We start from the raw sequence: 15,911 nt of genomic DNA on the forward strand, positions 1-15,911 counted from the left end.
TAGTACTTCTGGCAGGCAGAAACAATGTTGTCGAGGTGATACTTAAATGCAAAGTCTTACTCAGATTTTAGTTTTGACCTTCAAAAAACTGCATCTGTAGGTATAGTCTTAGTGTGTCTGATAGAGCAAAAAAAGTAGCCTGTCCTTTTTTCAGGTACTACTTCTTGAGAGGTCATTTACACTTCAACATTTTTGCGCTGCATGGTATGCCTTGGGGTCAGCCCTCTTACCTCCGAGTTACTGTTTCAAAAGTATAGATAAAACTGTTGGTCCTCAATACCCCACAGCTTGAGCAAGAGTGACTAGGAAGAAAGAATTTGGGATCCTTTACAAGGGAGAATCATGCCAAAGACTTAGTCCCTCAGGCTAGACTGCGGTAGGTAGAATCTCAAGAAGGACAAGTGAGGAAGAAATGGATTTTGGAGAGCTGGCAGTTCCTTAACAAATAAGTACAGAAAGCAAAACTATCCCAGTGCAGTGGAAGATTCACCAGCGTAGAAAAAACAGCTTGGTTAAGTCACAAAGATTTTTGGCCACTGAGTGTGAAAAGGAGGCCTACAGAATGAGGAAACGGGGTCAGATTATGGAGAGGAAATAAAAGAACAGGGTGAGCACAGAAAGACAAAATTAGAAAACTGAAGTATGAAATGAGCTTGCAGCTTTGCAGAGAAGGACCTAGAGGTCCTGGTGGGCAAGGAGTTGAATATGGTGTTCCTCGGGTGGGTTTATCCATGATCTGGTTCTGGTGCTGAAGATCAGATGCATCTTATCAGAAACAAGTCTGAGTATGGATACAAAAAAGAAGGGGGGGAAAAAAAAATCCTGATGTCATTAAAGTACTTATTCTGATGTAACTGTATTTAACATGCAAATATACATATAGTTTTTTGCTAAAACTAACATTTTGACTGATCCACAGGACAAGTAGCCTGGAAGCGTGCAGTTCGTGGAGTTCGGGAAATGTGCGATGTCTGTGACACCACGATCTTCAACCTTCATTGGGTCTGCTCTAAGTGCGGCTTTGGCGTGTGCGTGGACTGTTACAGGATGAAGAAAAAAAGCTTGCATCAAGGTGAGAATATATATTGCTACTTAAAAAAAAAAAAAAAAGGAGTGGGGGAAGGAAACCTGTATTTTGAATTTAGAGGCTAACAAAGAGTCTTCTTATCAACATACAGGTCTATGACTGGTTTTGTTATTTCAGTAGTGTTAGAATATACGGCTGCTGTCCGGAGGAAGATGAAAGACATACTAACCGAGCAGTTCAATGGTTGTGTTTTGCAGATGATGAATCAGATACTTTCTCCTGGTTTAAATGTGTGAAGGGGCAGGTACATGAACCAGAGAATTTAATGCCTACACAAATAATTCCTGGAAAAGGTATTTTTAAATATCTAATTAGGAGGAAAAAATGTTGCAAGCTTTTTGCTATCTCTTGTATGTTGTTGATACTGTACAAAGTGGGCTTTTGGGGCAATAAATTTAGCCAGAGCTTAATATTTATTGTCAGAAGGTTTCAGTTCAAAGACTGGAACTGTCTGTGTACTTAGTACTATTTCATTATCTTTGATCTTTATGAAAAAGTAGTAAAACTTAGTGTTTAAAGATGAACTGTGTTCCTGTACTATTGTTTAACTGCATAATATACACAAAAAGTGTTATTGAATGCTGGATGTTCTGATTAAATGTGAGCTCATTAATAACTCTTCTCCTTCAGCTCTCTATGATGTTGGTGACATTGTTCACTCTGTAAGAACAAAATGGGGAATAAAGGCAAATTGTCCTTGTGCAAATAAGCAGTTCAAGGCACTATCAAAGCCAACTCTAAAGGAGGATGCAAAACAGGTATTGCTACTGTCTCGCACTATGTATGTGTAGCTGAAATAGCCATAGATGGTTTGCCTCAGTCTGCCTCTGTTTGAAGCCAATGGTAGTTGACTTTGTAGGTCTGCCAGTCCCAGCTGTTTCTGATAACCCCACATGTAGATTTAGGGGTTTTTTTTTGTTTTTTGGGGGTTTTTTTTTGTTCAGTAGTTGTGTTCAGTGGTCACTTGTCTGGTTCAGCTTTTTTTTTGAAAGTATTAGCGCAAATCTTCTTAATCTGTCCCTTTGAAACACTGACATCTTGGTGAGTGACCAGTCCTTGAAAAATGCTGAATGAGGGTTTTTTTTTTAATAGCAAAAATAAGATTAGATTGAAGGAAGTCTTATAAAGAACCTTCTGTTAAGAACAGACTGGTGGGAATGGCTGGGGAGTCTAGGATATCCCTTGAGTCTTGAAGAGTTAATACATGCAGCATCTAAAAGAAATAAGTTGCCTAGAAGAAGGCTGGAACTTGCAGGAGGGCTATATGTGTGTAAGATTGAGGGCTACAGCAGTGATTTTCTCTGAGGACCCTGGTGGGAGGTTTACTGCTGTTTGAGATGATCGGGTTATTTGGGTAACTAGTCTTAATTGGGCAGTGATAAGAAAAAAAAAAAGTTTTGTGCGTATTTATTTGTAAATGGATGTAGTATTTTCTGCTTTACTAAAATATAGCACAAATTAATGGCTTAGTTCTGCAGAGACCTGTTGGAAACAAGTGTCTTTTAAATTACATAATTTTAGTTTAATTTTGCTATATGCTTATTCATAAACTTTTGAGAATAAATGTGTTACTTTGAGTCTAAAAAGCAGGCTGAGTGTGATCTTGGTGGTGGTGTTAACAGCAGAGGCAAAGAGGAATGTGAAGTGAAGAGCAAGAAAGATGGTTATGTGGTTAAAGCGTTAGCCTGTGACTGACTTAGCTTCAGTTTTCTATTTCTCAAGATTTCCTGTGTGACCCTGGACAAATAGCAGTATTGAAATTTTATCTCCTACCTCTCTTTCCCATCTGTATAATTAGTTAAATACTACTACATTTTATATCACTGCACAGGCTGCGTGAGGATAAGCTTACTGAAGTTTGAGGCATTTTTATATCATGTGCCATGTGTTTTGAATCCTTACCAAGCACCAACAGTGCTGAGGGGTGCAATAAAGAACATGGCAATAGGTAGACACAGGTGCAAAGTTATTTCTTGTTCGAAAAGTCTTCTAGCAGAAGTGGGAATTTGGCCTGGGATTTCTGCGCGATGGGCTAAAGCAGTAGTTCTGGCTAGCCCGTTACCCAGAAGCTCCAAACAAATGGATAAGTCAGCTGCATAGGATACATAGGTGTATATATATAAAATCTCCTATGCCTGGGATGTGGTGGCCAAGGGGGCTATTGCACTCCTGTGCAGCTGTATTTTAGGACTGGCAGATTGAGTGGACTTTTGCTGTCTTTTTAAGAAAAAAGACATAGGAGCCCTAGGTGCTTGTTTTAAAATCTACTGAACACGGCCTCCAGCTTAGCCCTGGTCTGAATTCTGGCTATCACTGGAATTGCCGAAGAGCGGCTATTAAAACTGTAATTGGGTCCCACACCAGTCCCAGAGAAGGCAGTTGGCAGACTCCGCTTTGTTTGGTTGTCTGGAGGGGTGACTGATCCTGTTGTCTGTGCTTAGACTTGGGAGCCCCAGTTCCTGCTGGATCCTAGTCTCTGGCCAGTACTAAGAAACAATACCGAACTCCTGTGGAGATCAGATGCTTTATGAACCCTGAACCACACTTTTTTTTTTTTGTAAAAGAATGAAAATGCATTTGATATTGCTTATTTTCCCCTCCTTGAGTAGAGTGTTTGTGTTTAATCAAGCTCTCAATTTGCTTTTTCAGACCTTGGTACCTGGAGAGAGGACCGGCTTTCAACATAACAATTTTGTCCTAAGCCCACAAGTCACTACGCATGATCCTGCTGTAAAATCAGTGATTGGAAGTAAACAAGCTGCTTCAGTAAATACTTCTCCTTCATTAAGTTGGCTATCAAATCTAACAAGTGGAAATGTGAATAAAGAAAATAAAGGTATGTGCATAACCAGTGAAAAGTAAACCCTTTGTGGCTGTAGGTCAGAAAAATATAGATCAGACCAGCAATATCTTGCACTGAGGATGATACAATCTGCCTGTTGGGATGGGAGTTCAGTGCCTGGATCGTGAAACTGTTCCATGGCAAAGACTTGGAGTAAAACTTGGCAGGGTTAGTGTATCAGTACTGAAAACTGGATTAACATCTCAATGATGTAAGTATTTTTGAAAGTTCAGTTTGAGAAGATACTTATTTTAAAATGTGTGATCTTTGAAAACTTTTTGAAGTCTTTAAGAAAGTTAAGCAAAAGAAATATTTCATCTGTATATATTGAGAGGAAATGCATACATCTATATATAAAGAGAGAAAATATGAAAATACAAAACACGTACTTGTGGTTCAGAGGATTAATTCTTGCTTCAGTTTTAGAAGTATTCTATTCTTCATTGCAGAGAAACTCCTCATCCCCGTTTCAAAGAATGAAAATAAGCCTCTTCAGACACTCCCTAGTTTAGCTAAGCCTGCTACGGCCTTGCAGACATTCAACAGTGCAATATTAACGCCCGTGAGCAACAACAACACAGGCTTCTTGCGGAATCTGTTGAACTCTTCTGGAGGAAAGGTATATGGAAAATTTCTGGTTTACTGGTTTGACTTGGTAACAAGTTTAGGTTACTACTGTTCTAAGCCTGTAAGTCAGCTTCCATGGACATTTGTCAGAGCAGTAATATTCTCTTTTCAGCTGGGAAAACAGATGTTGTCCCATGCGCGTGCTACAGCGCTCCAGTTAGTGCCTTCTAGAACAATAGCTTAATGGTACTATCAGCAAATCTTCCTTGGTGAGGGCCTGGGAACCAAGTGATAATGCAGATAAACTTACTCGGGATAGTGTCTGGCAGATGCACTGATCGTGTTCATTAGATTGTCTCCAAAAGAAGTGTCAAGGAATTTACAGGTGGAACTAAAAACTTTCCTGTGGGTGGGTAACTGTCTTTGGATATGCAGTTTGCAGACTGGTTCACTTCAGGTGTTCCCGGGCTTTGTTTGCTCTTACAGATATGATTTCAAAATGGTGGGATAAAATGTTGGTTTTGAGTCCTGTTATATGCTGCATTTCAGTTCTCTGCAGTGTTGCTGAAATGTAAATCAGAGCAGAATTTCTTATGCCAAAATGCTGTAGACCAAGTGTGAGAAATTGCATTGGCATTTAAGTTTCTAGAGAGTAGATGTTCTGCAGGTTTTTGTTTCCCTATGTGATTGTGAGCTCAATTTAAAAAAAAAATTTGAATGGGGCAAATATTTTTTGCAATATTAAATGTATGGATTCTTTAAACTCTGTGGTGCAAGGGACAAGGCAACAGAAAAGCATGCCAACTTCTTTTTTTCTCTTTTTTTTCTTTAAATCAGACAGACAATGGACTCAAGAGTACACCCAAAATCCTTGATGACATTTTTGCTTCCCTGGTGCAAAATAGAACAATCACAGATTTACCTAAGAAACCTCAAGGACTGACTATAAAGCCTACTATAATGGGTTTTGATACACCCCACTACTGGTTATGTGATAACCGCTTGCTGTGTCTTCAAGATCCCAACAATGAAAGTAATTGGAATGTTTTCAGGGAATGCTGGAAGCAGGGACAGGTATTTAAGATTTTCTGCTTTCTCCATTTTCAATTCATGTGCTTTGCGCTTTAATTGAAGGGCAGATACTAGCTTACTGCAGTGAAAAGTAACAGTATAAAACTTCATAAAATGTAATACCTGAGCACTATTCTGTAAAAAAGATCCTTGGATAAAAGGATGTATATTTTACTATGTGAAATCAGTTTATAAATATAATGCTGAACTCTGAATAAAAAGGTGCTTTGTAGCTTGAAATAAAGGATGATCAAATGCATAATTCCGGTATGTCAGGCTGAGAATTCCTTTTGCAAAATACAGCATCTGCAAAGTGCCTGTGTTTAGATGTTCTGTACATTTTTATGCATTCCCTGTTCTGGCTGGATTAAGAGTTTTTGGTCTTTAATAATTCTCCAATATATGTTTCTCCTCTTCATAGCCTGTAATGGTGTCAGGAGTGCATCACAAATTAAATGCAGAACTCTGGAGACCAGAGTCCTTTAGGAAAGAATTTGGCCAACAGGAAGTAGATTTGGTTAACTGCAGGACCAATGAAATTATCACTGGAGCTACTGTCGGGGATTTCTGGGATGGATTTGAAGATATTTCAAGTAAGTAGTGTAAATTTATTGTTATATTTCAATGGATAAGATATTCAGCAACAGTAATCTCTCCCTAACAAAAATCTGTCATCCTTAAGCTAGAGCAGCACACAGAGATGTTCCAGGCTTTCTCTACATCCCGAAGTACAGTGTCTCCACAGTGTATTTTCACCATGTAGGTTTGCAGGACGATCCATGGGATAGAAATGTTGTCAGTCTTTGACTCTCTGCAGGAGCGTGCTTAGCTGTGCTTAGTTTTCTGGGGAAACATTCAGGGAAAGTTTAGGATCTTCCTAGCCAATGAGTTCACCTTCCGGCTTTTTGCCCAGTTGAATAAAGCGCAGAAAAGCGTGCCAAGGGGTTGACACTCGCAGGGTTGGATTTTGCTGTTATAACTTGCAGGTGCCTTTTGTTCCTAAGGAGCTTAAGCTTCTCTGAGGAAAAATGAGTTGGGGGCAGCATGAGGGTCGACATTGCTTTTGCTTCTGGGAACAACTTTTTCGGGGAGAATTAATACTTACCATGGCACCTGGGGTTCTGTGGTAGTCTTTGCACTAATTTTGTTCATCTGCTTCATCTGTTTGTGTGACTAAAACTTCTGGAATTTGGTACTTCAGGCAAAAAAAAGTGGGAGCTGGAAGGCTCTCTTCTGCCTTTAACTTCTGTTACCTGACCTTGAAGAGGTTTGGCTTTATCATTAACTACTCTAGCCTCAAACGCAAAGTATTTGCCTAAGCTACATTTTAGGATATACTTGGAGGGGAGCGGGTAAAGGCCACATACCTAGTCTAAAAACTTCTTGCTGTCGTGACAAATTTGTCATGGCATTAATACCTAACTCTGGTGTCAGGGGAACTGCATGGTATTGGTTCCACATGAATAGTTGTGGAAGGAATGTGCTTTTAAGCTAAGATAAGAAATTCTTTGCCTTGATTCTTTGTATTTTGAGTTATACAAAGTATTAAAAAATAAGATCTGTCAACATTTGACAATAGGCCGCCTGAGAACAGAAGAAGGAGAGCCAATGGTGCTGAAGCTTAAAGACTGGCCTCCAGGAGAAGACTTCAGAGACATGATGCCTTCTCGGTATGAATTTACAAAGAAACTGTTCATCATTTGTTTTATGCAAACCCCCCCCCCCCCCAAAAAAAATGATAGAACAAAGGAATACTGTTACATTTTAACACCCGCTTCAGCTTTAAGAAGCAGTAGTAGTTCACATGTGAACCATTTTGTTTGTCAGAGGTGCCTGGCATAGCTGGGAACGCTAAATGAGGTTTATGACAACTGCTTATGGGTGTGTAGCTCACCGTGTTTATAGTCAAGTAAAGTGAATGCCTGGAATTGCTAATGATTGATTAAACTTTTTGAAACTTTTTAAAAGCCTGAATCATTTTGAAATCTAAAGTTCAGTTGATGCTTATTTTTTGCCAATCTTATTTAGGTATTCTGACTTGCACTGTATGGTACTAAGATAATGAGACAAGGAAATAGCACCAAAGTTTCAGTATGCGTTATTTCAGTTAAATTTCCATATCTACTGTGGTGCTATGTCTTACCCATTTTGTTCTTTTCTCATGGTGTACCATTGCCCAATAAACTTGTTGAGGAAGAGAGTACTGTTTCTTGACTGAAGAAAGCTTTGGTTGCAGTCATTTTTAGTCTGCATGCTGAATTTTAGTTGTGTCATTTCATAACATTAAATTGTGCTGTGTTACTTTAGGTTTGATGATTTGATGAAAAATATTCCATTGCCAGAATACACTAGAAGAGGTGGCAAGCTCAACCTTGCCTCTCGACTTCCCAGCTATTTTGTACGACCAGATTTGGGCCCCAAGATGTACAATGCATATGGTAAGTAACTTTTTACTGTAAAAATCATGCTGTCTACACATTCAGAATTTAAATTCACTATAAATTAAATGAATCCTTGCTGTTGTAGACAATTTGATTAATCCCATTGATCCCAAAACTTAATTTTGGCTTGTTCATAGGAACTGGTGATGCCCAGAGGTTTAGCTGATATTAGCAGAATTTCTTTGGCTGGATGGGTTCAAGCTAATAATACTTATCCCCAGTCTTTCAGAGGACTTGCTCCGTGTGTGTATACATCCTCAATTGCCTATAGCTGCCCATGTGTATTTGCTATTCTGTTACTTCTGACATATTTCTTCTTTTTGGGCTGTGTCATTTAAGTTTTTAATCTTTTCCAGAGCAATTCTTTCCATGGCTTATTGATCTACAGCTGCTCAAAAGGTGCTTAAAACTTTAAGCATGGTCATGGCTAGTAAAGAGATCACGACTAGTAAATATTATAGCACAGTAGATGTTAGTACAGCTGCTTTTAAAAAGAACAAGAGGGTGTTTCTGAGAATACTCCTAAACTACTATAGAAACCTTCTTTAGCAAGACTTAACCATGATTTTTATATAACATACAGGCTAGGTGTGGAGACAGATGGGTGTGTCGGCCTGTAAAATTAACCTTATTTGCATTTTCCTAAGTGGTGGGGCAAAGCCCTGGCTATAAAGCAGAGATTGCTCTACTGGAATCACTTGCCAAGGAAAATAAGCCTTCTCCAGGCTTTTCAGATAGTGCTCCTTAGAGTGACATGAGGTTCTTCTTTCTTGTTGACTCACTAATATATTGACTGCACTTCCGTTTCTTTCAGGCTTAATAACACCAGAGGATAGAAAATATGGCACAACAAACCTCCATTTAGATGTGTCTGATGCGGCTAATGTTATGGTTTATGTGGGTATCCCCAAAGGGCAGGCTGATCAAGAAGAAGGTAAAGTCTTCATTGTGTTTGGTAGGCCTTAGTTCTGTGGGTGGAAGAAAGGTCCTTTGGTGTGACTGCTTGTGTTTACTCTGTAACAGAAGTGCTTAAAACCATACAAGACGGTGATTCTGATGAATTGACAATTAAGCGTTTTACTGAAAGTCGAGAGAAACCTGGAGCTCTGTGGCACATTTATGCTGCTAAAGATACAGAGAAGATCCGGGAATTCCTTAAAAAGGTAGGCTGTTATATCTGAAAAACTGATCTTATGTCTGTAGACATGCAAACACGTATCCTCTGACTTTTTTCCTTCTTTCTCAGTTGGTATAGAAACTTGGAACAAATGTACTTGGATTGTAGCCAAGCGAAAAACTCTGTGGCGCTATGAATCTTGTAGGATCTCAAGAGGGTAGCGAGTTGAAGCTTGAAATTATCCTGTGTTTAGATATGTTGCTTTTGTCCACGCTCCTTTATAATACAAGAAACCACATTGCTTAAATTTAATACAGCTATATTTTTTAGTTAAATAAAAATGCATTTTAACCTTAAACTAGATCTTTTTTTAAAAAAAAAAAAAAGTATGTTAGGGGTGTTCTTAAGAGATGTCAGAGCAATATATGTGGCACACAAGTTCTCGTTTCCTTTTTTTTCCTCCCTAATACTTTCTACCCTCACTGAGTTTTGGATTGAGGGGGGGAAAAATAGATATTTTGCATGATGTTTTCATGGGAGGGAAATGGTTTAAAGGAATAAAGAGATGATCATCCAAAAGGCCTTGTTTCAGCATTTAAATTCACCATAAATAGTCCAGAGTTCCTTGCCTTCTTAATGCTGGAACTTCTTTGGTGCCCTAAGAGTGTAAAAATGTAATACTTTAATGTTTAAAAGGATAAATGGGATGATCTGAACGACTATTGGCCCTGTCAGGGCAATATCAGCCTGCCCATTGCCTTGGGTAGAAGCTTGGAGAAGCGACAGCAAATCTGGTTAGTGTTAATGGAGAACCTGGTAAAACTTAATACTGAATTTAAGTGTTGGTGTTTTGAATTGTGACACCTATATCTCACATATATAAATACCTATGAATCTCTCTCTAAACTCTGGGAGATAATATTTCAGAAGTCCTTACCTTACTACTAGTCATTAAGGTGTTCTTGCTTAAGACATCGAGATTGAAGTGCTGTTCAGAAAAAGGGGATTCTTTTGTCTAACTCCTGTAAGGTGTTAATCAAATTTTCCCCTTTTCTCTGACTGATAAGGTGGCTGTGAGGCATTTCATTTGGTGTTGTGCATCATCTTGATTTTATGCAACAGCAAGAAGGCTGCCCCTGATCCTTGGCTGTATTTTCCTCCTTATTGCAATTCAAATCCATTTTTTCTTATTTCCAGTGCACAAAAAACAGATTGTTGGTGGGGTGGGGAGTGGCTGGCTTTCGTTTGTGTGCTTTTATAGCAGTGTCTCACTTGAACAGTCAGTTCCTCTTCAGTCTTCCTAGTCTGGATCAAACATCCTCTTTCTTTCAACACAGATCATGTTTTCTAGACCTCATTCTTTTAACTCCTTTCTGGACTTGTTCCAGTTTGGTATTCATCCTTCTTGAAATCTGGTTCTCAAAGTTGGAAACTGATACTGCAGCGGAGACCTTACTACAACAGAGTAGCATAAACACTGCTTCGTGTCTTGTGTATGTCACTGTATATACTGAGATTGTCAGACTTTTCTTTAGGAGAGCTCAGGTTTGGGTTGGGATTATGTTGCGTTGTCCTAGCTGCTTTCTGCAGAATCACTGCTTACCCAGTCATTTGCAGCCATGGGTTTAGGCAGATGACTTTTTTTATACTTAATAGCCCTGTCTTTTTTCAGACATTCTTTCCCCTTGCCCCCCAAATTTCTCTTCTAGAATGCCTTTAGTGCCTCCCAGCCCGATATCTTGTCAAAATATAGTGAGCATCTTCGGTTTTAGTCAGTGAAAACACTGTCTAGTGCTGGCCTCAGGGCAAACACCTGCCGAGTTCCATGCTCAGTGCGTCTTTTCTAGTTAGTAGCTGTAATACTGCAGGAGTATTGACTCCATATGTGACGGTGGTTCCTGTTGTGAACACGTGAGTCACTTAACCCTTCTGCTTCTACTTTCTTACTGTAAATTGCAATTACTTGCATTTATTATATCCCCCTTTGCAATGCTTCTGCAAAGCAAAGTGTCCAGGCTGTTAATCAGACAGTGGAAATGGAAAATGATGCAGCCTTGACAAATTAATCAAAAATTGAGTAAGAATCCAAAGCTTTTACTGTAACTTAAACTGAACACATGATGCAAGTCACTCTCTGGCATGCGTGCATATGTAATACCCCAGATGCATCTTGATTATAATATACTAATATTACTGGATAATACCTGTCCTGTGACTTATCAGGTTGCTGAAGAACAAGGTCAAGAAAATCCTGTAGATCACGATCCTATTCATGATCAAAGTTGGTACTTGGACCGATCTCTAAGAAAACGTCTTCATCAAGAGTATGGAGTTCAAGGCTGGGCTATTGTACAGTTTCTAGGAGATGTAGTTTTCATTCCAGCAGGAGCTCCACACCAGGTAAGAACCACCGACACTGACGGGCTGACCACTCCTGCAGACTTTTGTACCTGTGGCTAATTTTTGTTTCTTCTCCTTAGGTTCATAATTTGTACAGTTGTATTAAAGTTGCAGAAGACTTTGTATCCCCAGAGCATGTCAAACATTGCTTCTGGCTCACTCAGGAATTTAGGTATCTGTCACATACGCATACGAACCATGAAGATAAATTGCAGGTAACTTATCAATACTTATGATGAACCCTGTCCCCCTCTCCTTCCAAAAAAAGAAAAAAACTCCTCACCAAATCCATAAAGTAAAAACTTAGCTGCCCGTACAACCTAAGGACTAAAACTGCTTTCATGTTCCAGTCAGCTTTAATGTATTGGACTTTGAAGAGGAATTTCTCTAGGCTTTTTAACCGTTGCTGATTTTTAGTAGCTAAGTTCTAAGGAGGCATTCTGAAACTTCTCCTGAGTTTCTTTTGAAGTGTTTCCTTCTTCCGTTTCTGTGTTTTTCCTTTAGCTGAACCCACTATATTCTCCTTAAGCTACAAAGTTTACAGCTTTTATCTTGTTAGAATTTGAACCTAGTTTTCCCAGTGAGTGATTTTAAGTGAAGCTCACTCAAGTGAGTGCCTTTAAACTGGAGGGAGAGCAGAATGGGAGGTGCAGAAGGTGGGAAGGATGTGCAAAGTGATTCCTACATGTCAGAATCTCTCAAACTGACCCTACCCATGCTGTTTAGTTCTAACACTAAATGCCATTTCTTTTCCTACTAGGTGAAGAATGTCATATACCACGCTGTTAAAGATGCAGTTGGGATACTGAGAGCTAATGAATCCAGCCTTAGCAGACCATAAAGTAGAAAGCCTTAACCACACTATGAAACAGGAGCGTTGGCAGCTGTTTTAACTATTCAGTCAGGACCTCTGTGGACTTTGAGATTATATGAATGTTACCTCATCTTCCTTTCAGCAGTACCAGAGGATTGTGGTACTATGTTCTGTGTATTCTTCCAATGTTTACAAACCTGATATGTATATGTAGTAATATGTATGGACTGTGGCATACTGTGAATGCTCAGTTGCAATAGAACTTTATATGGAGTTACTCTCCAAACTGTACAAAATACCTCCTATAGAACTGTCGGAAACTATTCCAAATTACTCATTTGAAAAATATTATTCAAGATGTTGTAAAGCTCCAATTTTTTAAAATTTTATTTTGGGGTGGGAGGAAGTATGAATTCACCCAATTTAATAACCAATTTACATAAAAATAAACTGAGAATGCAGTTCTGAAACTTCACATTAACATAGAACTAGCATTTAAAGTAGCTTTAAGCTATTGTATAGTAACATAGAGATGGGGGTTACCATCTTTAGGTAAATGTATTTAAATTTCTAAATGTTAAAAAAAAAACTTTTAATCAAAAAATGTCTTCTGTTTGAAACTGATCTTTAATTTGAACTGATGTTTGATTCTCTGGTTTTTAACACTGAATGGTCTACATAAAATTCTTCTATTTCAGATACTGTTCCTTGCCCAGCTTCTTCCATTGACTATTCAAACTGTGATTAATTTGATGCAGTGCTTTGAAATGCAAAAGCAAATTTTTTATCATACTGTTTGTCTGCTTTTAAGAAAAATCTGAAGGCTTAAGGTATTGAATTTAGCGATAATTCTGTGCATAGCTTTTTTTCATTAACCAAAGTGTGGCTTAGCTGGATTACTGCTTCTCAACCAATACTGGCACTATCGTCTGTATCAAAGGAGATGTACAACTTCAGTCTTTAAAAGGCACTTTGCTCTAAAAATTGTTTAGGGCAAGATTGGAAGCATCATAAATTTAAAACAGGCAAAGGGGTCAAGAGTGGGAAAGGGCATCTTCCATCTAACAAGGTTAGCTAAGCTAAAACTAGCCTTTCTGGGTTTTAAGGTCCTTTTCAGCAACTGAAATAATACACTGGATAGCTGTTGTAAAGAGCCAGGCAGGAGGGGAACCTCCTAGTTAGCCAAAAGCCAAAACCCTGCAAATTCTTCTTCCCATGCTACTTACACATGCTACTAATAATCAGCATTAACTGTTCCGAGTGTGTTTCAGGTAACAGTCTTTATTTTGGAGAAACTTCCTCTGTTCTTCAGCATCTGAAATGAAGCTGAGCCTGTTCTGACTTGCAGGGAATAAAAGTCTCTTAATCAAGTTAGAATAAAATGGGCTCATAAAAAGTTTGTCTACTGTGAATAGGTAATTTGTTCCCTCATTGTGTCAAAATTGAGAAAAAAGCAAGCACCCAGAAGAACTAAAGAAGCAAAATGAAAACATTAATCAACTGTGGGTATGGGTTGTGTGTGCTCCTCCTCCAGTTGGGGATGCCACCCTTGACAACCTGGCCCAGGATGTATTTGTATCCTCCTGAAGCTTGTCTTCATTGGCTTGCTCCAGGGGAGGTGATCTTGCTTGTGAGGTCTGTGGATCAAACTGAGGTAGCCAGTGGCTCTGGCTTCATGTTTCCTCCATGTAGGAGGCACATTCAGCAGCACAAGAAAAATGCCATAACGCTGGGTGAGGAATTCAGGCAGCTGTGAGATGGTATAAGGGCACTGGTACTGCTCCCTGTGCACGCACAAATGATCCAGTTCATTTAGTTTGGGCTAGTTGTGATGCTGTTTAAACACTTGCAGATCTTTGCTGTGTTTAGGTAGTGCTTCCCTGCATTTCCACTTGCTGAGACCTCTAGCTGATAGTAAATAGCCTGGCCTGTCTTGAGTTGCTTCAGCTGGCTTCTGTAAGGAAAAACAAAATGCTGATTTGGCACTTTGCGCTTGAACAGCAACTAGTTAAGTATCCTTAAAGACAAGGCAATACTTTAGCTAAAATATCTTTTTTTGCAGCAGCAGCAAGTGTAAAGTAAATAAAGCAGTCTAACTGGATCCAAAAAAACCAATTAGAGTACTTGTGAGGAGCTGGTGTAAAGGTATTTCACCTCCCAGTGAGTGAAATGAGTCATATGTATATGTGTAGAGACCTGTCGTTGAAGCTGGATTTGGAACTTTGCTGTTACTCAATCTATATTCTGTCTTTTAGCTAAAATTTTAGCTGCTTTTCTGGTGCTTTTCTTCTTGTTCCAATCTGTCTTCTCCAGCTTGTTAAGACCACAAGAAACAAGCTGTCCTGTTTGTCCATCTTCTATTGTTTGCCTTAGAGGTGGAACACTGGAGTTAGACACTCAGATTCGTGCACAACCCTTACATGTCAGAGTTATGGCTGTCCTGCCTGTTGAGGATGTGCCTGTTGTGAGATGTTCTTGTCTCTGCCACCTGCTGCCATGAAGGTGAACTGTGCTTGTCTCCTTGTTCTCGTGGTTGAAACTGGAGCCTGCTGGATAACATCCAGGTTTCGGTTTGTGCGGCTTGTCTGTTCTTGCACCCTTACTGTTGCAAAACAGTTAGTTATAGGGTTAGTTTTCTTTGGGTAAGTCTTCCATAAAAGTAGTTTCCTTTGCTTGTGAAGCTCTCACAGGACTGATGTGTTCAGGTGAGAGACAAACGGGGGATAGTTACTTTACTTTGCAAAGTGCCTTTTGCAAGTCTAGACACTAGTCTTGAATCAAGCTTTTCCTTAGAGACACCTCTCCTTGTCTTGAAATTTAACCCTAGTACTGTGCTCTTTAAATAGCAGGTGACTGTTTTCACCACTGATGATTGTGGGATAAATAGGCTGTAATGATTAAAAAAAATGCAGACCCTTTTAAGTGAACTCCTCTTTCAACAGTTCAGTGCTTCAGTGATTGTAACAAAATAATAGATCAAGGCTTCTGCCTAGCAGCTGTTCGCCTGCAAAAACTACTGTCCTCTGTTACAGCATGTGTGCTCTTACACACAGGTTTGCAGATGACCAGAGGTGGATAACACATGCTACTGCTCAGCAGCTATGATGGGCCACAAAATGCTTCTCCTAGGAGAAGTTTGGAAGAGGCCAGGAGAATGGAGATTGGGCTTAGTTTTGTAAATCTTGAAACTTCAGAAGGGGTCAGCTCTGGTCCCAGATCGGATGAACCTCTGGCTGCAAGAGCAGTAGACATCACTTCATTTGGCAGAGCCGGGTCAGAAGAGGAGGCCTGGCCGCTTCAGGGTCTAGTGAAACTATACCAACAACATGAGTGTGTTAGTGTAGCTCTCACCAAGATGAGCCCCATCTTTCACCTGGGTCAGCTGATTCTGCATCACTTTCACACCTGTTTTAAATAGATCTTCTCAAACTGTGTCTTTTCCCCAGCTTCGCTCCTTTCCCCCCTCATGTGCAAAATGCTGTGTAGAGAAAGACTTTGCTCTTGCCTTCTCTGTTCCCTGAATGGGATGGGAGAATACAGGCTCTGCCATGGTGCTGTACTGACTTCAGTCA

At 39.5% G+C, this 15,911-nt stretch overlaps 1 protein-coding gene across 2 annotated transcripts in view; it reads left to right on the plus strand.

Moving 5' to 3' along the window:
* Positions 1-13,036, plus strand: part of KDM3A (lysine demethylase 3A) — a 32,188-nt gene extending 19,152 nt beyond the window's left edge. For both annotated transcript variants that reach the window (XM_067298364.1, XM_067298365.1), the window contains 14 exons: positions 920-1,072; positions 1,285-1,380; positions 1,718-1,845; positions 3,737-3,923; positions 4,379-4,548; positions 5,334-5,570; positions 5,989-6,160; positions 7,147-7,237; positions 7,875-8,005; positions 8,823-8,942; positions 9,032-9,171; positions 11,349-11,525; positions 11,606-11,740; positions 12,286-13,036. In XM_067298364.1, the coding sequence (XP_067154465.1) occupies positions 920-1,072; positions 1,285-1,380; positions 1,718-1,845; positions 3,737-3,923; positions 4,379-4,548; positions 5,334-5,570; positions 5,989-6,160; positions 7,147-7,237; positions 7,875-8,005; positions 8,823-8,942; positions 9,032-9,171; positions 11,349-11,525; positions 11,606-11,740; positions 12,286-12,366 (2,018 nt within the window). In that variant the 3' untranslated portion in view covers positions 12,367-13,036. The remainder of the gene's footprint in view (positions 1-919; positions 1,073-1,284; positions 1,381-1,717; positions 1,846-3,736; positions 3,924-4,378; positions 4,549-5,333; positions 5,571-5,988; positions 6,161-7,146; positions 7,238-7,874; positions 8,006-8,822; positions 8,943-9,031; positions 9,172-11,348; positions 11,526-11,605; positions 11,741-12,285) is intronic.
* Positions 13,037-15,911: the final 2,875 nt, after the last annotated feature.

The sequence above is a fragment of the Apteryx mantelli genome, chromosome 5 (assembly GCF_036417845.1).
Source record: "Apteryx mantelli isolate bAptMan1 chromosome 5, bAptMan1.hap1, whole genome shotgun sequence".
NCBI classification, from domain to species: domain Eukaryota; kingdom Metazoa; phylum Chordata; class Aves; order Apterygiformes; family Apterygidae; genus Apteryx; species Apteryx mantelli.